The sequence below is a fragment of the Strix uralensis genome, chromosome 5 (assembly GCF_047716275.1).
Source record: "Strix uralensis isolate ZFMK-TIS-50842 chromosome 5, bStrUra1, whole genome shotgun sequence".
NCBI classification, from domain to species: domain Eukaryota; kingdom Metazoa; phylum Chordata; class Aves; order Strigiformes; family Strigidae; genus Strix; species Strix uralensis.
Genome location: NC_133976.1, coordinates 28619584 through 28642295, shown reverse-complemented (window position 1 = coordinate 28642295; position 22712 = coordinate 28619584). Strand labels below are relative to the sequence as shown.

General features: G+C 43.1%; 1 protein-coding gene across 1 annotated transcript; it reads left to right on the top strand.

Annotated features, from left to right (window-relative positions):
• Nucleotides 1-336: 336 nt before the first annotated feature.
• On the top strand, nucleotides 337-20769 carry CAV1 (caveolin 1). The gene is made up of 3 exons (XM_074870218.1): nucleotides 337-525; nucleotides 1563-1727; nucleotides 18404-20769. The coding sequence occupies exons 1-3, from the start codon at nucleotides 496-498 to the stop codon at nucleotides 18743-18745; spliced, it is 537 nt and encodes a 178-aa protein (XP_074726319.1). The 5' UTR covers nucleotides 337-495; the 3' UTR covers nucleotides 18746-20769.
• The last annotated feature ends 1943 nt before the right edge of the window (nucleotides 20770-22712 follow it).

The window sequence follows — 22712 nt, the reverse complement described above, 5'->3', positions numbered from 1 at the left end:
GGTCCGGACGGCTCAGCCCACCGCTGGCACCGTCGCCCCCCGCAGCCCAGGGGCAGGGACCTGCTGCCGGGGGTCGCGGGCGGCCGGGGCAGGGAGGGCGGCGCGGGGGGGACCCTGGCCCTGTCGTGTCCCAGTCAGTCCCCGTCGTGTCCCAGTCCCTGTCGTGTCCCAGTCCCTGCCGTGTCCCCGGCCCCGCGCGGCGTGGCCCAAGCATCCGGCCCGGGTCCTCCTGCTTCCAGGTTGCCGGGGCAGGGCTGCTTCCCCCTCCCGCCCCCGGCGGCTCCCAGCCGCGTTGCGATATGCCGGGCCCTACCGCGGCTTGTCATCCACCCCAGGCGAGGGCAGGGAGCAGCCCCTGGCCGGCGGCCAGCCGTCTCCCTCGCAGCTACCTCCCCCTGGCCGCCCGCTCCGCAGAGCGGGATCCTCCTGCCTCCGGTCCTACAAGTTATAGCGCAGAGAAACCCGCGGCAGAGCCGCCCGCCAGCCCGGGGCAGCATGTCCGGTACCAAATACGTAGACTCGGAGGTAGGACCGCCGGCGGGACTGAGCCGGGGCGCTGCGAACGCCCCGCCGGCTGCCCCGCCGCCCTCCCGCCCGGCGCCGGGTACCTGCGGCCGCCCGGCGACCCCCGCCGCGCTCCGCGCCCGCCGCAGCGCCCCGGCCCGGCAGAGGAGCGAGGCGCGGCTCGGCGGCGGAGCCCGCGGCCGGCGCCCGGCGGGGAGGGCGGGAAGCGGGGACCTGCGGGCAGGGAGAGCGGGGCAGGGGGACCCGGGGCGGTTCGTCCCCTGCGGCCGGAACGGGGCCGCGGTGAGGGCACCGTGGTGGCGGCTGCACGGAAAGGGCGGTGTGGGGAGGGTGCTACCTCGAGGGCGCCGGGGTGAAGGGGACACGATGATGGCCGTGCGGGGGGGGGGGCGGTATAGTGAGGACAGGACGGGGAGGGCGCCGGGGTGGAGGGGGCACGGTGAGAGCTCCGTGCTCGGCTCCGCGCGGCGGCAGCAGCGGTATGGGGGGGGGCGGGGGGGCAGCGCGAGGAGCGCGGTATGAGGAGCGCGGTATGGGGAGGGCGCTGCGCGGGGAGCCCCGGGCGCTCCCCGCGCTGCCGGAGGGGGCGGCCGTTGCGCCCTCCGCGCTGAGGGGCGGCTGCGCTCCGCCCTGGGGCAGCGCCGCGGGGAGCGGAGCGGCGTCGGGCGCGGGTGGGGCGGGGCGCGGCGGGGCCGGGGACGCCTGGCGGCGGGACCGGGGTCTGGGTCTGGGTCTGGGTCTGGGTCTGGGTCTGGGTCTGGGTCTGGGTCTGGGGCCAGTGCCGCGCCCGGTACCGCGGGGGTGTGGTGTGCGCCCTGCGGCCGCCGTTAAATAGCCCGGCCGAGAGCCGCCCCGCAGCGAGGCTCCCGCCGCTCCACGGGACGCGGGGCCGCCTCCCCCTGCCCGCCCTCCGGCCCGGCCCGGCCCGGCCCTACCCAGCCCGGCCCTGCCCTGCCTTGCCCGGCCCTGCCCTGCCCTGCCCTGCCCTCCTCGGCGCGGCTCTCCCCTCCCGCCCGCCCTCCTCTCCCTCTCCACAGGGTTTTCTGTACACGGCGCCCGTCAGGGAGCAGGGCAACATCTACAAGCCCAACAACAAGATGATGGCAGATGAGCTGAGCGAAAAAGCGGTGCACGACGTGCACACCAAAGAGATCGACCTGGTCAACCGAGATCCCAAGCACCTCAACGACGACGTGGTCAAGGTGAGGGGGCCGAGGCGGGACGGGGCGTGGGGCGAGGCCACTTGCGGGCAGCTGTCTGTCCTGCCGAGGGCACTGCCAGGGCGACAGCAGTCCGCAACCGGCTTCCCTCCACCTGCTGCAAGAGGGAAAAAAGGGCCAGGAGCTGTTCGTGGTTTTGGTTTGGTTTTTTTTTACTTTAAAGAAAAGGAGGGAGGCGGGCAGCGGGCCAGGGCTGCCCGCCGGAGCTGCCAGCAGGGGCGCGGCGGGGCTGCACCCCCCGCGGGCTGCCCGTGATCTTCCCGGCGGGGCCGCCCCGGCGGGGCACTGCGGAGCTGCCTCCCCTGGGGCGGGGGCTTGCGGCAGCTCTCCGGGGCGAGGGCCGCCCCGGCGCGGGGCTGCTGCAGCCGTGTGCCGGCAGGTCAGCTCCGCAGCCGGGACGTCGCGCCCGGGACCCGGGGGGAGCGGGGGAAAAACTTGCGTGACCTGTAACAGCGGCAGAGGGATTTTCCTTCCCTCGGGCACGTACAGAGGCAGGGCAGGGAGGTGGCACCAAACCAGCGCGGTCCAAGCTGGCTGCGCCGCAGGGTACGGCCTGCGGGACAGATCGTCCTCCCTAAGCCAAGTGGGTGCGAAATCAGAGGTCCTGGCAGTCGTTTGGATTTGTGTCCTTGTTTTGTTTTGTTCTCCTTGGTGCTTTTCCTTCCCTCAAGAAACGATAAATGAAAACAAGCTAAGCAAAATCTAAACTGTGCCCTTGTCCCGATTTTTTTGTTGGGGTTTTTAAATCAGAGTTTGACTGTTTTGACAAATCAGGGTCGATGGAGATTTTTGCTTGAAGTCACTAGGATCAGAAAAATCGCAGAGCTGTTTTTTCTCTTAGCAGACAAATTTTATACTATGCATGTGAAAATTAAGGATGCTGTCATCTGGGCTTGTCAGAACCTAGGAAAAACAGGAGTTGCCCAGTCGTAGTGGGTGACTAAGCCACTGACCAGCTTATTTAGTGTCCAGCAGAGTCAAAGTGTGTGCAGTTCACCGTGTTTTTTTTGTCAGGAAGACCCGTTATTGAAAAAGAGAAATGTTGCATTGTTTCCAGAGAATGAAAAGCTTGGACTCTGGTTCCGGAATGTATGTCAGTAAAATGATTCATGCTATGTGCAGACAATATAGCAAGGTTCCAAGTAACCTCAAATTCCACTGACTTCAACACAGTTTGAAGGTGCTGAATATGACTAACCATCGTGCTGGATCAACACTAATAATCAGCCCTCAGAGCAGGCTATATCTTTAAGGAGCCATTGTCAGCTTTGCAATCAGGAAAGAAAAGGCTTAAAGTTATTATTTGTTTAGAAAAACTCATCTGTTTATCAAGTGGTACAAAAATTCCATTAAAATGGTTGATTTTAAAAAGGACAGAGCAATTCTTTTTTCTTCTACCCACGGAGGAGCAGCTGAATAGACAGGGAATTCAGGAGCTGAAGGATGAGCCTGTATTGTGGCTTATTGCGTACATCAACAGAAGAAGTCCCCAAAGCAACCAAACCTTCTGAGGATGAGTCATAGCCCCCAAGCAAGTCAGAATCCGGGTGTCCGCAAACTTAACTAGGAAAAGAAAGATTCTGCTGGGAAAAGAGGGAGACCACTGATGGAAAAAACTCCTAATGGACTTAGAAACTGAAGCATGCAAAGCCCATCCTGGCCTTTCTGCTTCCCACAGGGGCAGTGATTAAGAAAGTTTGCTGCATCCAATCATCTAAAAGAAAGTTGAAAATAAGAATTATAAGAATGGGAAAACCAAGCTTTTCAGTTTGTCCTTTTGAAATAATTGTAGACCAACACATTCACTGAAAACCAGCAAACAGCCAGCATACCAGTATGGCCTCTGTGTCAGCAGCTGAGCCCATAGTCACATCAAGACACAGGAAAGTATCAAAATTAATTTGATGTTAACCAAACAGGATCCATTTTACGTCATAAAAACAGCAGAATTTGTAAAAAATGTGGGCATGATAAAGCAACATTTCTCTGTCCTGTTAGAAAGATGAATGAGAATTAATTTGATTGTTAGAAGTATTTCATGAGTATGTCCAACCTGAAAAGTAGAGAGAGGAATTTTGCCACAGTTTATTTGGACACTGCTTTTCAGGTTCAGCCTATTAGACGTAGCAATAAAGTTCAGACCCATTACCTAGGGGACAGGCTTGGGTTGGGTGAAGATACACAGATTCAGTTCCTGCCTTAGCCATCAGTCTCTGGTCCCCTTCTGTCATGCATCTGCGTTTCTTACTTCAGCTGTAAATCATCCAGGCAGAGTGTAAAGAGTACCGTTGTATAACAGAAGGAGTCCCCAGTCTCAGTCAGGTGCTGAAAGTCAGAGAAAAAAAAAATGTTCAGGAGTGTTGTAAAGCCAGAAGTATGTTTCAGGCTTAGCTCTATTTTCTTTAGAGTCATTGCATTTTTCTAGATTCAGAACCTTCTGCTTTTTGCTCAGCATTTAATGCATTTCTTGCCACTTGACTGTGAGACACAATAGCATGGAAACTGGGGACAAATCAGTCAGCCATGAAATAGAAATGATTAGACAGAGAATGAGGAATCTGCTCTGTAAGCAGCTCTCTAAAAGGCCTCAGTGTTGGCTGCATTCAAATACTTCCCATAGCACATTTTAAAAATAACCCTTGCTTGTGAGAAGCAGGAGACATGTTCCCTTGATGTGCAACACAAAGCATCTGCACAGCTTCCTCTGCAGCAGATACGTGGTGCAGGCAGCAATAAGGTAGGCATTCAGGCAAGAGGGAGAGACACAGTCAACATCCTCTTATAAAAACTAGACATGTGGAGCAGCTTTATACCAAAGTTACTGCTTACAGTTTATCTTCAAATAAGCTATCAAGTGGAAGCTAAGTGCTGGGATACTTCCAGAAAAGTGTGGTGAATGACTGGATTTCTGTTCAGAGGGGTGGAAATGAGGCCTTACTGAACCTGAGGTCCACAGACAGCGGAGTTGGCAGCTCTGGGCTGGAGGAAGCACAATCTAGTAAAATCACCAGAATTTCCTTCCTGTTACAATTCCTTCAGCAGGGAGCGGGAAGGAAGGAGTTTCTTCCTCATACGACTGCCCTCATGCATCACCTTGACAGGGAGAGAATGTGCAACGGTGGTCCCATTCCTTGAGGCATTGGCTTGTGAAGTTGGCTAGTCATGCAGGAGGCAAGGAAGGAATCTAGAGAGGGAGAAACAGTCTCTGTGCATCTGGGAGCTCTCTGGGAGTCATGCTGGTGATTATGCAGCTATTTTCCCTCACGGTTGTATCTATTTCATATGTCCTTCACTGGATGATTCTGCTCTTGGACTTGTGTCCCGCAGTTTTTATTTATGTGTGATGAGATGCAACAAACAGGATAGAAAGCTGATCTTGTTTTTTCTCTCATTCATTCCCCAATGACCCAGGACTCACATGAAGGTGCCTGCGGTTCAGCCTTTGCTCATCCTGTTTTCCAACACAATGTTTGTGTTTTCCAGAGTATGGCTAAATTACAGCCTTCCAACTCTTTGGAGTTTTCTAAGTTTCTCAAAGTATCTGTGGTCAAGTCTGCACAAAGAGTTTGGAAGAAGCAGAGGAGGGAACCAGTTCTCCTGCAGCTTGAGCTTCTCAGTACTCCCTTGCTCCTTGCTTACGATGGGGATGGACCTTGCAGCCAACCCTGCAAAGTCTACTCCTTTGAGACTAGTGAGGACCAAACGTGCAGTCACATCTGCAGCCAGGTTACAGTTTTTTCCTACAGTGGTGTGCCAGGAAGAACGGCCTGTGCCTGTATTACCATCCAGAACATAGTTATTGTTTTGTTTTAAATAAGTGGTGTCTATCTGCTGTTTGTTGCGTAAGAGTCCCTTTCTCTCTGGAAAAAAAATCCAGTACTCGGCTACAGATGTACGGATGCAGAGCTTTTGTACCAATTTTTAAACAGTTACGTATTTATGCCTTCCACTTAAAGCTAATGCAGTCAAGCGCAATTCAGCTCACTGCAAGGAAAAGTCTGGAATTTTTAGTCAGATGTTGACAAATACCATAGCACCCTTCAGTAGGCATTAGGGAGGAAGGTATTACTCAGCCATTTTAAAGCCATTTACAATTTCTGCCACTTTCTAATAAAAAGAGAGGTTTTTTAAAAAGCGGTTTGCATTTTTATTTAATCCTTCACAATTACGATCCCTCCCTGTTGCGCTGAGCAGCGTGCAAGATACACAGAGAGATGACTAGGCAGAGCACCTCCCATCTCCACACCTGAGAACCTCCTGGAAGGAAAGCAGGCGTCATCCCCTGCTCTTTTCAGATGGGTGGGCTAGGGCTTTGAGGGCTGTCACTCTGATGTGACAGCAGGCGCCAGCCTGGGAGGAACAGAGTTCTGCTCTTCAACACAGCAAAACAAGACAAAAGCAGAACTCAGTCAGGTGCTTTTTCTGAAACAAGGAATTAAGTGAAATTTAATGCAGACCCCCTTTCTTTGTTTTCAGATATTGTTAAAAGTCCTGAGAAAACAGATAAATATGTAAGTTTAAGTACATCAATATAAATATATGAATATATATTTAAATTGACAAACATGTAAATATAAAAATATATAAATATTAATGTGTGTGGGTATGTTCGAATCCAAGTTTGTCATCTGGGGTCTTACTGTTGGCAGTGATGGATGTTAGATGCCTCTGGAAGCAGATTCACATCACAGAGTTTAGGCCTAACCCTAGGACGGGACAAGCGGTGCTGTCAAACGGCATGTTTCTCTCCGTTGATGATATATGTAGCTTAGACATGACACCTTACTTTTACATAAACTGCATTTAGATGAAATGTTTCGGAACCTTTGTGTCATATTAAGGCCCAGCTGCGGGGTTTAGATTTAAAATGTGAGAATATTCAAACGTTTGACTTTGGCTACCCACATGATACAATTCTGTTTCAAATATTTTTTCCAAGACTAGTCTAGGAGTGAGAGATTAAAACTTCGAGTCATTATGAATGCCAGTTTATACGAGAACTGAGCGAGGTTTTAGAGTTCTGATAAACAGTTTTCTTGCACATTAATTAGGAGTTTCCAGACATGGAATTTCTGAATGTCCATAAGATTACAGATAATAATGGCATCTGTTCTAATGAAAGCTTCTTTCTCAAAAAAATGTGTTTGCGTTTAAACTCATAGTATTATTAAAGCCTTATGTACTGCCTTCTTGCTTAGCATGATGAACATGACTCATAACTCCATAGGAAAATGTTCATTTGATGACCATGGGGACAGAGCCAACGATTCAGCATGGATGTTCCTTTTGTTAGAATTTATTGGACCCTATCTCAGATTCAGAGGAGACAAATACTTTTCGTTTCTGATAAATTCAACAGAATCCAGATTATATGTTAGAAAATTTTAAGAACGAGTTGAATTAATTTTAGAATTTTTAGCCCACTATATGGATAGATATACCATCCTCTGTTGCAAAGAGTATGAATGTCTAATGCCAAAAAAAAAAAAATTATTGAAATCCAAAACTCTCCAGGGGGAAGAGGGATAAATGTGTATAGTAGAGTGGTCTGCCTATGAGGTCCCCAGTGAGAATTTGAACTTTGTTGTATTTTAGGCAACAGGGAGAAGAAAATACAAATTATCTTGGATGATTCCATAAAACTTAGGATCTCTGGAAAACTGAAGAGAGATATAGTTCTAAACTAAGATAAGTTCGTATTTCCCACAGCTCTCAAATACCTTAGTAATAAACAGAAAGTAGGATGAAATCTACGTTAGGAATTGATTTTTTTGAGCTTTTTGATCCAGAACTATGATCTCTCTTTTCTTTACCAGATGAACAACAGTAATAAAAACCATCTCCAACTAAAAAGGATTTGTTATTTTGAGGACGAAAGAGAAGTTATGCCATTTAATTTCTTTTGATTTACTGGAGAGGCAGGTTTAACTCTGTTAGTCCCTTTATATTTTTCTGGCAGATTTCTTATGAAAATGTGTTTTGATGGTTGCAAAACAAACTTTGAATTTTATGCAATATTATTCTTGTCAAAATATGTCATCAGATTAGCATTCAAAAGGACAAATAGTTTCAGTACCACTATCCCCACTCTAATGAGCACATTCATTGATAAAACTTGCACCCAATTTTATTCAAGATAGTCAAGAAGCTGTGCTATAGATATTAATGGGGCTGTACAAGGATGGGGCTTGTCCATAGTCTTCTACTTTTCTGGCCCATGTACTTTTATTTTCAAATAAATGGGAACTGATAAATTCAGCTTTGTAGATAAGAAGTGAGAAGACGCTCTCACAGCTGAAGGTGAAAGCATCACATTCCCTGTCCAAAATCCTGCTGTGCTGAATTTATACTCAGAGTTCCAAAAAAGCCTAAGGGAGTCTCAGAGATGGGTTGTACCACTTCCTCTGTCAACCTGAAACCCCATTTCAGATTTCAAACAAATGCCTCAAAAAGAAAATCTGTTTTCCCTCAAGATAAGGTTAATGTCTCCTGTAGGCCTCAGCCATGAAGTCTCCTGTTGTTTTATGAAGTCCAAGTTCATGTATTTCTGTTCTAGTGCAGTTTATTACAAGACCAGAACTCTAGATTAATGATATCTTGATTTTTATGAAATACTAAAGAAATAGTTACCTCCTCAGTAATGGAAGATCTTCCATAAGAAAGACAATCTTCTAATAGGAGAAGTGCAGAGGTAAATTTTTTTTAAAGGAACAAAGAGGCAGCTGGGCATTACTGAACACTCACTGTCAGCAATAAGCATATTCAGGTAGAAATGAGGGAAAAGGTGAAAAAAAGTTACATAGATTTCCTAAAAAGTATTGCAGCAGTTAACAGGAATGTGTTTGTGGGTAGTATACCTAGTTAAGAGTCTCCTCTGCTTAGACTCCCTTTACAAATGATAAAGAGAAAAAAGTGGTTTCCAGATCTAAAGCACCCTTCAAAGGTGCCTGTCTCTTTCCACACACTACTAAAGAGTCTAAGGTCACTATATTTCCATTTCCCATTAGTGCCTAAATTTAGGAGGGATGAAGCTAGAGCAAGTTCTAAAAAGTTTTACTTAATAGCAGTTTATTACCTTAATAGCAGGTCTGTAAACCTGCATTGAGGGCAATATAATAATATAATATACATATACATATAATAAATATAATAATATAATTACATCTAACATAATATTATATATAATATATTTATAGGTATAAAATAAAATATAAAAGCACAATGTAAAATCTGTTCATAGAATATAATTTCTTTTATTAATGTTTCTGGATTCTGGTTAACTCCAGACCCCACTAGATCAGTAAAAGAATTCCCATTATCTTTAGTGTAGTCAGCTTCGCCCTAGTGTTCATATTGATGGATATACCTCTTTAAACATATGGATGGACAGACATACATGGATGTACATACACATACGTATCAGAGCTCTTTGCTAAAATATCTGTATCAAACAAGAAACTGTGGAACATGAAACAAATAATAAAATGAAGAAAGTTCTTAAGAGTTTCTCTTTGGGAAAACCGCAATAACCTCCCAGCAGCCCAGCTTCCATGGTAGAAAATACCCACTTTATTTTCTGACTGCTTACTCTGACAACATCAACGTATTTTCCAAGGAACTGGCTGACATGATACCGCCACCTGCACAGGAAGTTTCACTGTGTTTCGGAGGAGTGCAGATGTCTCCTTGAAGCTGCTGGTCTTTTCCTTCTGCTGGACTATATTGAGACAAGACAGGCAAGTGTATCAGGAAGAGATCTCTGGAGAAGTGCCTGGTTGCTACAGTACTGACCCATTGGCATCAGTTGCATTTTTCTCACAAGTACTTCTGCAGATTTTGATGAGCCTGCCCATCTGATAAAACAAAGCTCATCATCAGGGCTTTTCTGGTATGTAATCAGTAATTCATCATGGGCAGGGAGCAGGAGGTTGTTCTCTCAGTAATTAGAATTTTATTTTTTGGCTATTTTCATTGATTTTCAGTTTGTGAAATGGTGATCTGCAGTCATGACCTTTTTCTAAGTCATGGCATTGTTTAAAATTTTTCATAATCCATTTTAATATTTGTTATGTGTGCAGTAGGGGTCACTCCTGACCAGACTGGTTTTTTTTTTCTGGCTAGAAGAGTGTAGTCCTTCAACTCTGCTTTCCAACATGAATATCTTTGTTTGTTAAAGAATTGTTTGCTTTTCTGGCCTACTCTATAGTACTCAAGAAAGATTCACTATTTCCATTGAGATCTGCCAGCAGAACACTTTTCTTGCCATATTATGGAATGCAGGCACAGGGAGACAGGGAATGTAAGGCAAAATCATTGCTCAGTTTGAACAAGTAACTGGGGTGGAACAGTTCTGCTTTCTTGTTTAGGGTTTCATTCACTTTGGAATTATTTGTTTGTCTTACACAAAGACTTTAGTCCTAGCCATCTGCACTCATGGTATCTCTTTTTTTGAGCAAAGGAGTGAGTGTTGTGCCCACTGATCCGGCCAGTCCGCAGAAGAGCAGTGTGCTCTGAAGGCAGAGTTCAGAGTTGACAGGCAGAGCCTAATCTTGCTGCACCCCAGCCTGGAGGGACTCTTGGGGTTTGTTAGAGGCTTGCCACCATACCAAGAGTCAAGATGATTTCTTGTCTTGTGATAGAACTTATCCCATCTCTGAACACTGCTGGACATTCATGTTTTGTAGTCACCCATGCTATAGCCTGAGGCACATATAATACTCTGGAATAGAATGAGTTTTGCCTTTATTATACACCTGACAGCACCTAATGTTTGCTGTTGAAAACAATGATTAGTCAGGAAGTAGAACATCTAGGCATCATGAAGCTCTGTGTTTTCAGGAACAAAGTACCAGCTTCTCTACATAACTGCAGATAAACATTTGCCAAAGATTACACAGTGCTCTTAAAAGGGTGAACCAGGCTCCTGGTGTGTGGGAGGGAAGGGAGAACAGCAGTTTTACTCCTCTGTAAGACCCAACACCTCCCATGCTCTTTCCCTCAGATTCAGTAGAATCAACCTTATACGCTTCATCATTTTCTAATAAACTGGCAGTGATCAGGAAGACAAGCATCAGCAGATGTGGAAACATGATATTTCAAAGGGTCAAGGAAACATGTAGATGTTTAACTGGTATCATTGATTTAACAGAATGGTTGTGAGCTTATTGCTTAACTCTTTTTTCTGCCGCTGTGATGCCTTTGTTCTCCAAGCACTGTAACTGGCAATTTTTATGTTCCAAATAGTATGTGGAAGTACAAAAACAAATAATGATCTTCTATGTTCACGCATTTTCTTATTTTTAAGAACACACACCACAGTCTTCTCCGAAGTAGTGCTGCACCTGCCCTGAATGTCATCTCCCAAAGCCATAGAATGGCTTACTGTTTTGTGATCTTTTATACATTTTCTTCTCTTGAATGTTTCTTTAAAGGACATTGAACGCATTGGGAAATTTTACAAATTGCATTTATCAAAAGAGAAAAAAAATATCATATCTGCTTTTTTTTCTGTATGTCTGTTTCAAGTCTTATAGGGACACAATATAATATGGTGAAACAATATTATATTTACAGTCTTAGTATCAGGGAAAAACCTGTTTAAAAATAGCACAGAGTAAACAGTAAAGACAGTTTCCATACTCTGTGCTAAAAATGTAAAGAAAAGTAGCTTGTGAATCTTACATAAATATACATTCAGACTTGACTATAGCCCTGCTCTGGCAGAGCATGTAAGCATATTGACATCAGTGGGACAGTTCACATTTTTCAGGTTGTGTGCATATTTAAGTTGTTTGCCTGAATGGAGATACTAGTGATCAGTCAAGAGAGATCCAGTATGGATCTGAGCATCCTTTCACTGGCTCGAAAAGATATTGATAGCACTCAAAAATGTAGGCATCCTCAGCACTTGTTTGGGTTCCTTCTCACTGAAATACTGGTGGTGCCTGTCTATGCCAACTGCACACTGTGAGCACAGTAGCAGCACACAGCTACCACACATGAAAATTTGAATAATTATAGTTTCAATGTAGATTAAATCAAAGCCCGCATAAAATGCTGATGGCCTTAATAATTTTTTTCTGATAGACCCAACACAGTAAATTTTTCTATGATGTAATGGATATTACGTGCCTCAAAGAACAAACTCTTGAGAAGAACCACAACTGGTAAGCAGCCAATTTGAGGTTCACATTTAACACACCTTTCCAGCCTGCCAGGTTTTGATACATAGGGACTAAAGTGGCAAGGTCAACAGGTCAACTGTTTTCATATATAAAGCATATATTCTTGAGTCAGCTGGGGTTTTTTTAGAAAAAACAGTAACTTCACACTGCTAAGCTTTTTTAATTAATAGTTTTTTTCTTTAAACAGACTTTGAAAAAAGAAGACAAATTTCCCATACCATTTCCCTTTCTTGTAAATAAATCTCTTTTAGAATCAAAGCAGGTTCCTTAATTTCCTGATAAAACTTTAATAAACACATGCAGAGCAAAAGAAGCTGTGGTAATTCTCGTAGCAGAATCAGACAAAAGCTTCAAGCAATGCAAAAACTGGCTTTACCAAACTGAATAGTAGGAAACAAAGAATAGCTGAAGTCAGGAAGTGTATTGTGGGCATGGAACAGGAGTTGATAGTGTTTAATAGCTTTGGCTGAAACAGAAGGCTGTAGCAAGTTATTAGCATCCTTTAGAGGGTCAAAACAAATTTCCTTTACTTCTCTCCTTGTCGCAAGTGAACATGCCTGTATTTTCTTTATCTTAGCAAATAACGTGATTTCACAGCACACCCAGACAGCTCTGGAGGAACAAACATGCAGTCTACTGAACAAGACCTGTGCCTAACCTAAGCATGCCTTTATGTAGATAAAACAGAGTTCTTCACAGATCTACATGCACGTGATGCTTTGGCAAAAGTGGCCTGAAGAACAATACCCTAAAAAAGGTATCTTATCCTTGCAAGCCGGTTAGATTCATTTCCAGAAATTAGAGTGTCTTTCTTCCGTAGGATCATATGTCTGGCCACTTCTCTTTCTCCTCTAAGTCCTATTTTCACTTTACTTAGTTCAGTTGGACTCCCATTATCAGTCTGATGACACTCACCATCACTGAGTACTACTGAATTAAAAACCAGAGGAGAGTAGTAGGAGGGACTGAGGAACGAGTAATCTGAGTGATGTAGATGTAACCCATAGCAAAGCAAAATGCATGCACTCACCTATTCCTCCTGCTGCCTGTGGAGGACTGATCCCTATGAGTTAAAAACAGGATCTTTCATGGGAGTGGTTTAGTGCAGGAAGAATCTGGGTAATATCTCAGTTCCTGCAGTGTAAGGACTTATCTGTACTGCCTGAACAGTGAATAAATAGAGCATTTCCCAGCCAGTGCATCTGTACGAGATGTGTTAGCAGATGAGAAGTAGGAGAGCCCGGATTACCTCAATTCCTTGCCTATCTTTATTTAAACTATACACTGCTGTGGGTAAGTCTGGTTTTGGACAGCACCGCAGATGTTCGCGTTCCAGTCATAGCTGGACTCTCTTGACACGTACGTAATTTCATAACGTTCTTATGGCTTTCAGGAAGATAACAGCTTCATTTTAACATTGTATTCAGCTGAGAGTTTTTAGAGTTACCAGGCCAGTTTTCTGTCTTTTCACTCTCAAGTTCAGTTTGGTAACTCCCTTATTCAAACTGGAGCAATGTGGAACATGGGACTTGAGGAATAATGAAATGGGAAAGATATGGTAGTGAGACATCAACCTATGTTTCCTACAGGGCCATCTGTTCAGCTTCTGTGCATTGGTAGAAATATTCCGAGAGCTATTGAAATTGCTCCAAGAAAGTAACCTCTTGACAATTGTTGGTAGCATGAATACACCGCTTTTATCATCTCATTCACTCTGGATGAGTGAAAGGTCTGCTGGATCAAGCACTGGCTGGGTGGACGATCCCAGAGTGGTGGTCAATGGAGCTAAAACCAGCTGGCGGCCAGTCACAAGTGGTGTTCCTCAGGGCTCGGTGTTGAGACCATTTCTCTTTAACATCTTTATTGATGATCTTGATAAGAACATAGGGTGTATCATCAGTAAGTTCGCAGATGAGACCAAGTTAAGTGGAAGTGTCGATCTGCGTGAAGATAGGGAGGCTCTACAGAGAGACTTGGATAGATTGGATCGGTGGGCCAACATTAACGGGATGAGCTTCAACAAGGCCAAGTGACAGGTCCTGCACTTGGGCCACAACAACCCCATGCATCGCTACAGGCTTGGGGAGGTGTGGCTGGAGAGCTGTCTGGAAGAGAAGGATCTGGGGGTTCTAACTGACAAGCAGCTGAACATGAGCCAGCAGTGTGCCCAGGTGGCCAAGAAAGCCAACAGCATCCTGGCTTGTATTAGAAATAGTGTGACCAGCAGAAGTAGGGAGGTGATAGTCCCCCTGTACTCTGCACTGGTGAGGCCACACCTGGAGTATTGTGTCCAGTTTTGGGCACCTCAATACGAGAGAGATATCGAGGTGCTGGAGCGAGTGCAGAGGAGGGCAACAAAGCTGGTGAAGGGCCTGGAGAACAAATCCTGTGAGGAGCGATTGAAGGAGCTGGGACTGTTTAGTTTGAGGAGGAGAAGGCTGAGGGGAGACCTCATCACTCTCTACAACTACCTGAAAGGACATTGTAGAGAGGTTGGTGCTGGTCTCTTCTCACAGGTGATTAGTGACAGAACAAGAGGGAATGGCTTTAAACTGCAACAGGGGAGGTTTAGGCTGGACATTAGGAAAAAATTTTTCACAGAAAGAGTGGTCAGACAGTGGAACAGGCTGCCCAGGGAGGTGGTGGAGTCACCATCCTTGGATGTGTTTAAGGGTTGTTTGGATGTGTTGTTGGGGGATATGGTGTAGGGGAGAACTTTGTAGAGTAGGGCTGATGGTTGGACTTGATGATCCCGAGGGTCTTTTCCAACCTGAATGATTCTGTGATCTCACAGACTGATTCCTAAGTACTTTTAGGACAACTGTGTATGACTTGAGCTGGGAAATCCTGGCCAAAGATATATCATAAATGTTCTAATATTAGCATCATCTCCTGGAATGAGGACAGGGCTGTCCATCTGGAAATGTTATATGGCATGATTCTTCTGTCAGCTCCCCAGGATTAACTCCATGTACATCTTGGAATGCACAACAGGCTAAACACATTAGTTACTGAGAATCATGATTACAGAAAGTTTACTATTTGATTTGAAAATGAATGAGTTTACTGGCTTCCATTTTTCTGTCAAATATTGATTATAATGAATTATTTTGAAAGGAATCAAATTACAGGCCAGTCTTACTACTTATTTTAAAAGTTCTATGAAATTCACATTAACCTATGGTTTCTTTTTGTATGCCAGAAATATGCTTTGCTGATAAAAATAGGTCCCACTTAGCTAAATTAAAGATGTAACCATGAAAAGGCTGATGGAGCTCAATGCAAACTTGCTTTCCTGCTGTGATTTAATGTTTCCCTTATCAGTCAGTTGAAAAAATATGAGATAGACTCCACCACAGCTGAACTGAATAAAAAGACTTTAGGCATGACCCTGAATAGCCCTCGATGCACTGAACTGCTGTATGATGCCTGTGTGCACAAACTGGCTTTACCAAGGATCACAACATCAGCTGGTGGGAACCATGCAATAAATTGCCAGAAGTTTTAGAATAAGAGGGCTATGCTCAACCATGTTGTCTTCATGTAGTAGCATCTTTTTAAAAAAGGAACTTTTTTTTTGCTGTAATCATCTTGGGTTTTGTCATCATCTGCAAATCTTTATTATCTGATTTCAAGGCAAACGATGATGATAAGCCAGGAACACCCATTCTCTTTGAAAATGAGATAACATGGCATATGGGCTACAACGAAAAGTTTGCTTTTGAATAGCTGCAGAAATAGATACTTTAAGAATCCTTGTTTGTGTATTCCACAAAGAAAATATATTTGCTCCATAAACTCAGGCATACATTTTTCCAACATGTGTACTCAGTTGAATGAGATTGATTTCCATGAACAATATACAGATCTTGAAATCATCTTTTGGGGGTGGTAGCAGGAATAGATATAAGACAATTAGATGCCACTATCAGTAGGTATTACTGATTTCTCCATATATACATCTACAACTTTTTCTTCGTTCTTTCATGGTGCAGTCCTAAAATCCTGTGACTGATTCAAGGACATCTGATGGCTTCGTTTGGTAAAAAGATCACAATACATCCAGGAAAGTTCCTTGCTTTGTCTTACTAGACTAAAGATAACTTGTAATGATTGATTCATGTAATTATTTTATGGCCAATGTACTTCATAAAGGTAATTTTTTGTCAGTTGTTTAGTTCCCAAACATGAACTTTTACATCTAATAACCCCAAAATGAAAATAGAGCGAATATTGTTGTCTGTGATGCTTTGCTCAGAATTAGGGTTATTTCCTCCAGAGCTTCAGTCTTGCACCCACTGAAATTACAGAGCCCAAACAATTCCAATTTCCTGTCTTCACTCAGCAGTGGATGTAGTGTACTTTCTGTGCTGTCTTCAGACATTGTTTTCAAGGAAACTGTTTTCTAAGATTTGTACCAAAAATTCATGCACGTGACCTACAGAAACAGAAGTTATTGCATACCCACAGAACTATTGCAGAAGAGAACTGTGAGTCAAAATCTCTTTTTCTTTTCTCTCTTTGTAGATATTATTTAAAATTATTCTGTTCAGTTTCAGAAAGTCCAGACAGACTTTTAGCTCTGCACGCCTTTACGGACAAGTGCACAGCACTGAGGTGTGTTCCTTGGGTACTCTGCCAATGCAAAGTCTGCCATTGGTTTCTGTGGAGACAGAATTTCAACCCAAATGCTACCTTTAGGTGTGATGGTGATGACGATGATGAATTCCCATCCCAAGGAATCATAGATCACTTTCAGATCACTACAGCCTAGTTCAGAGTAGCAGATGAAGTGGAGGTTTATAGTTTGCATTATGTGATGTCTAGAGAGAAGCACTGGCAGACATTGTTGTTTAGGCCCAATAATATGTTGAATTAAGCCAGGTTGATGTTAGACATTCAAGATATCTGATATCACAACCAATTCAGAAATTTCCTCCCAAGGACTTTCAAGCCATTTGAGTAAATTGCACCTAGACTGTGCAGTTTTGCTTTGGAATTATCTTTCTGGTTTAAGAAACTGGAAAGTCCAGTGGTTTTATAGTATTTTTCACTTTGTAGGTTTGAAGGTGATTGAAGATTCAACAGGAGAGAGGGAGGAGTTCTTTCAAATTATTATGTATATTTCAGATTAAAAGAAGTGATCGTGAGCCTTTTCCTACAGTATAAACAATATTTATGCTGAGTATATGTATACTCACCTCCTTCCAGCATGCTACGGTACTATTGCTTGAGTTTCTGAGGCTGCTGACCCAAAGCATACTTACCCTTCTCCTGTAAATCTTCACTTATGGCAGCATTATCGTCTCACTTTGGGATCCAGTCCCAGGAATGCGATTTCTTTTTCTCTTTCATCTGATTTAAACAGTCATTTAGTTTCTTGCAGAGGAATAATGCTGTGATGTTCTCTTTCCTGTTGAATGCAGTACCTATACAATTAGTTGTGCTAACTAAATTAAATATCCTGTATTGTGGGTTATATCAAACAAATGTTTGTGTGACATTGAACTGAACCATCGTCACAATTCTGTTAATTTTCTAATAGAAATGTTATGACAATTAAGCTTCCTGAATAGCTCGGTATTTCAACAGAGAGCCGTAAAGTATGCCTGTTGGCATGCACTGCTTCCTTAGGTGACTTTTTGAACGATTTGTGAGTAGTCAAAACTATGAACCATGTGGAAGAGTGTGTTCCTTCTAAATATTAATATGTTAGCCTGGCCATGTCTTTCATGGACAGAGTGTTATCACATAAACAGGATAGGCTAGAACAAAATGGCTGTTATGTGAAGAGCCTCCTTACGTTTAATAAGATGAAAGAGCTCCCTAACCCTTTCAGACTAAGGAGGAGCTCCTCCTGGTGCAGATCTAAATCTAGCGTTTTATCTTTCAGTCTACTAAGAACTATCTATGCCTGTTTCAAATTATATATTTAAACAGCTAGCATCACTGTTTCGTCACTGTCAAAATCAGCAATTCTATATAGGGAAGGAGAGGAAAAATCAGACAAATAAAACACATTTTATTGATACATGCTTGAGGTGTGTAAAAAGTCAAAGTAGTAACTGCATTTATTCCATTCATAAAGATATGAAACAGTTAAGTTAGGCAACAAAAGCATGATGATTCTGTTCACCTGGTTTGTCCTTAAGTAGACTTTAAGGGCGCTGCATACCCTTAGGGCTGTAGGGAGATGTGGAAAATGTTCAGTTTTGTGGACATCTCCATCTAGAAGGTAGATGTCTAATTTTGAGCTAATCATTTGGGCTGCCTTGATAGTCACTGGAAAAAGATAGTTATTGAAGATTCATGACTTAAATGATGTGTTAAAATGGAATGAATCTTGTTGGGATGTAGAAATTCTGTGCTTCGGTGTTTTGTTGCAGTGGGCCATTGCTATCCAGGAAAAGTGTTTCTGGAATCCACCCTTGATGTGGACATCTGACTGACCTGACTTTGTGTTCTTTGCTGCAGATTGATTTTGAAGATGTGATTGCTGAGCCAGAGGGAACACACAGCTTTGATGGGATTTGGAAGGCCAGTTTTACCACCTTCACTGTAACGAAATACTGGTTTTATCGTTTACTGTCAGCAATCTTTGGCATTCCTATGGCTCTCATCTGGGGCATCTACTTTGCCATTTTGTCATTTCTGCACATCTGGGCAGTGGTGCCATGCATAAGGAGCTACCTGATTGAGATCCAGTGCATTAGCCGCGTCTATTCGATCTGCATCCACACGTTCTGCGACCCACTGTTTGAGGCCATAGGCAAAATGTTCAGCAGCATCCGAGCCACAGTACGGAAAGAGATTTGAGGGACATTTCAAGGAGAGTCATCAGCCTGGGAAGGGGGTGGGGGGTTTGTCTTGTTTGGAGTGTTTTGGTGCCAGTTTCGTGTTTCCCAAAGCAACATACAGCAACTGGTGGTGGATATACTGGCCTAAAACAAAGAATCACTTGCTCAGTTTCTTTTTCTACTGTTTATTCTTACTGGACTACTTGCTTTTTTTTTTTCTTTTTTTTTTTTTCCCCTTCAGTCTGCATTTCAAACTAACCTTAAATGGCTATTCTTCCATGCCAGCTGCCTATCATTTTGCTGGCTGTTCAATTCAGAGACTGAAGTGCTATTGGATGCCTTTTTATCTCACCCTTCATTCCTTGTGAGATAAATCCACAGTGATACTGAAGAACGACAAAAATGCTTTCCAGCACTATAAAGCCATTCATTTTATTGTGGCCAAAGAGCACAGAGCTATTGCAGCAGAATGAACGTGACGAGCTGGCAGGTTTTAGCAGAATGTTCTTTTTCAATTGGATTGTCAGTTGACTGCAGCTATTTAGTCATGGTCAGATATGGTGCACGATGAATAAATTAGTTAAGTAAACAAATTACTGAACTAATATATGTCCCAACAATCTAACACTTTATCAGGTTGGAGACATTGACATGTGAAAGCTTTTCATGTGCATAAAAAGCTTCAGTCGGTGCCTTTCTGTCTCATTCTCTCTTGGAAGTATGCATCCGGTTGATTCTCAACCTTTGCTAGGATTGCAGAAGCAAAGTGCTAAACTGGTCAGAGAACTAAAACTGGTCATTATGGAACTGTTTTCTCGGCTGTGACTTATGACACATCCCTTAGTGAGCATTTAGGTGCTTATCTCATAGGCTTTTTCTTTTTTTGCAAAGTACTCGTATAAATACATATCGCAGGTATGCCAGAGATAACCCTGAATTGCAAGAAAAATGAAGGTGTGCCGAACACAAGCCACAGGAGGCCGAGGAGGAGTTGCCCCTGAGAGAAACTTTTGTATCAGCTTTCAAAACTTCCCTATCCGCAGAAGTTAGCATGCCACTAGCACACAGATTATTTTCAAGATGCTTTGCTGAGTCTAAACTAATCCATCACAAGAGATGGTTTAGAAACTTCATATTTGTGGGTTGATTTGTTCGTTTTTAGCTGAGCTGCAACATCAGGAAGTCTTAAACAGAGGGTGTTGTGTGAAAATACCGTGTTGCAAAGTGCAAGGCCTCGAAAGCAAAGCCTTTGCAACATGTTCTGATGCTGTGACCTGCAAGAGCTTTTTGCCCTCGTGATAGTACTGTGTTCAGAGATGTTCTCTGCATCCTCAAACAGTTTGCATGAAGCATTTATAAAAGCATTTGTAAAAATAATTGTGAGGCTAATCAGCTTTATTGTAAACCAAGCTGGGGCCTAAGCCTGCTACAGTTGGGATCTCCAGCAAACCAGTTCTTGACCTTGGAGAGTGCAAGATTTGGCCCTTGGGATGAGCATGGAGCTGTCTGGTGCACCTACAGCTTTTTTTTATGTAGCGCTGATATTTCACATATTGCTTTACCTAACACAGGAGTGCCTTCAGTTCAATTTCTGCCAAAGCATTGAAAACTTTAGGAAATGCTGCATTTTTTAATGGGGGTGGGGGGAGGGGAGAGGGTGCACAAAAAAAATTACAAAGCTATTAACTACTATTTTTGCATTTAAAACAGACACTGGTATGGATATAGTTTTATGTTTTTCTATGTACATAATGAAGAGTGTACTATTATAGATTTTTTCAGTATTAAAAACAAGCGAGATTATAAACAAGAAATATTTTATCTTTTGATGAAGAAAATCACTCTGATGAAAACTTTCTTGATTTACCATATAAAGTGTATATCCTGAAAGATGTCTGTTCACTTAGTTACTAGTCCCTAATCCAAATACATTGCTGATCCAAGACATTTACATTGTTGTTATACGCTTACAGATATAACCGACACTTTTTTAAAAATTTTGCATGTACATTAAAGACTACAATAAAAAGATGTTTAATGGTAGCTCCTGTCTGACTTCTTTTCTCTTGAAAGTCATGTGAACAAATCTTACGTTATTAGGCTTTTCGGCCCAATATTTCTTATCAAGAAACAGAAAGGGATGTCATTTGTTCCTCAAGACAGAATGCGCAAAATGGTATCAATTTGTGGTTCAGGATTTGACTCAGGAAGGTTATTCCCAACAAAAAAATGACATTTTTTCCCTAAGTAAATATTTTCTGCTGCTAAATAAGTAGGCAGTAGGACTAGTGAATACATCACTGAATAGGGATCCTAGGCTTGTTTAAATGCTTGGTGTTCCTCGGTTTCCCTACATGGGATAATGACATTTATTTGTAGACAATTTTAATATCTAATAAAGAGAATGATATCATAATATGATGAGTTGTTTACAGTTCATTTTACATAAAAGACTTTGGCCATCCAGAATTCAGTCCTGGATTGTCCTGATGATAGCTCTTCAGTTAAAGTTGTTTAAAGCTTTCTTTTTCAGTCCAGTGGAAACAGGATTGTTCCCAATAAAAGCTCATTAGCCTAAGCATTTAATGTATGGAAATAGGGGAATGACAGCTTTTATCCAGCCGTGTATAGACCCAACTTGTGACAGGACAGTTCTTTTCTGTGGGGTTATTGCACAATACCTGTCACACCATTAAACTAGTACACAAAAGTCCAACAAAACAGGCTATTACATTTTGACCTACAAATCTATTAACCGTAATTTAATGTTCAAATGGCAGATGCCAGCTTACGGTAGTCTGTCATATGTTTTGCAATAGCAGAATGATGTATTTAAAGGTAGTTAATAGTCCAGTGGTAGAAAATAGTACGTTGAATTGGACTACATGAGAAAATTTGAAATATTTTAAAAGGTAAAAGGGAGGTTGTAATGTGGAAGTAAAGCAAATGAGCCTTCTGGTATTCAAAACCATCCTGCTTTTGCAAAGAGCCTTATAGATTCAGGACAGACACATCTATGCATCTTAACCATTTATAATGTCACGTCTCCAAGACTCTTCATGGGAGAGATGTGCAGATTCACCCTATGATTGCACTGTCCTTGGCACTTTGCTGGGCAGCGGCTACAGGGCTGTGCAGTGGGTGAATCTCAAACCCATGCTCTTGCCAGTCTCTCAATGCAATAACACTCATGACCAACATCACAGCCAGGATACACCCCATAGCAAGATTCAGGTTTGTCTACTAGATGACCAGATATTAGTTGTTAGACAATGGCATCAAGCAATCTCCTATCATGGCTGTAATTGTAGTGTAGACAGTCTTACACTGCTAGATATGAACATCAGTGTCATAAGCTGCCTCAGGACCTGTGCGTTTAGGTGGGCTCAATACCACTTTTTCCTCCTACCAGAAAACTTTCTTGGCTGTCGTTAGTCACTCTTCTCATCCTCTGGGTCACCAGTTCTTAAACTGTGCCACATAGCTTGAATTGTTTTCCTTTGACTGCTCTAAGACAAGGTATGGGAGAGTTGGACACTCCAATTAAAACCAGCTGGAGCACCCAAGTTCTGAGAAATGAGTGTGAACTGCTTGGTTGTGTGGTTGATCCTTCTGAATTTGATTGTTTAAGAACTAACTAAATATAGAATATTTTTTTAAAATATATTGGAATCAAGTTACAACAAGATATAATGACAAATCATAGGCTTTTATTAATGATTTAAGAATTTCCATAGCTGCACCCAAGCTACCTTTTCACCCTCTCTTAGGTTAAACTACAACTGTTCTCTGTTCACTTGTTTGCTTTCATTGCCTTGTGCATCTGCTGCATCCTCCTCCTTTTTTTCCTCATCTCCTGAGAAGGGGGAAAGAGGCACAGAATAAAAGTTTTGGCTAAGCTAGAACACCATTGTTACCTTCCTTTATGTCTCACAAGCCTTGACTTTTTCACTTCATGTTATCTGACACTGGGACACCATGTGATA

Coding starts and splice junctions, on each gene's coding strand:
- CAV1 (XM_074870218.1), top strand. CDS start 496: ATGTCCGGTACCAAATACGTAGACTCGGAG. Junction 526..1,562: donor CCAAATACGTAGACTCGGAG/GTAGGACCGCCG, acceptor CCCTCTCCACAG/GGTTTTCTGTACACGGCGCC. Junction 1,728..18,403: donor TCAACGACGACGTGGTCAAG/GTGAGGGGGCCG, acceptor TCTTTGCTGCAG/ATTGATTTTGAAGATGTGAT.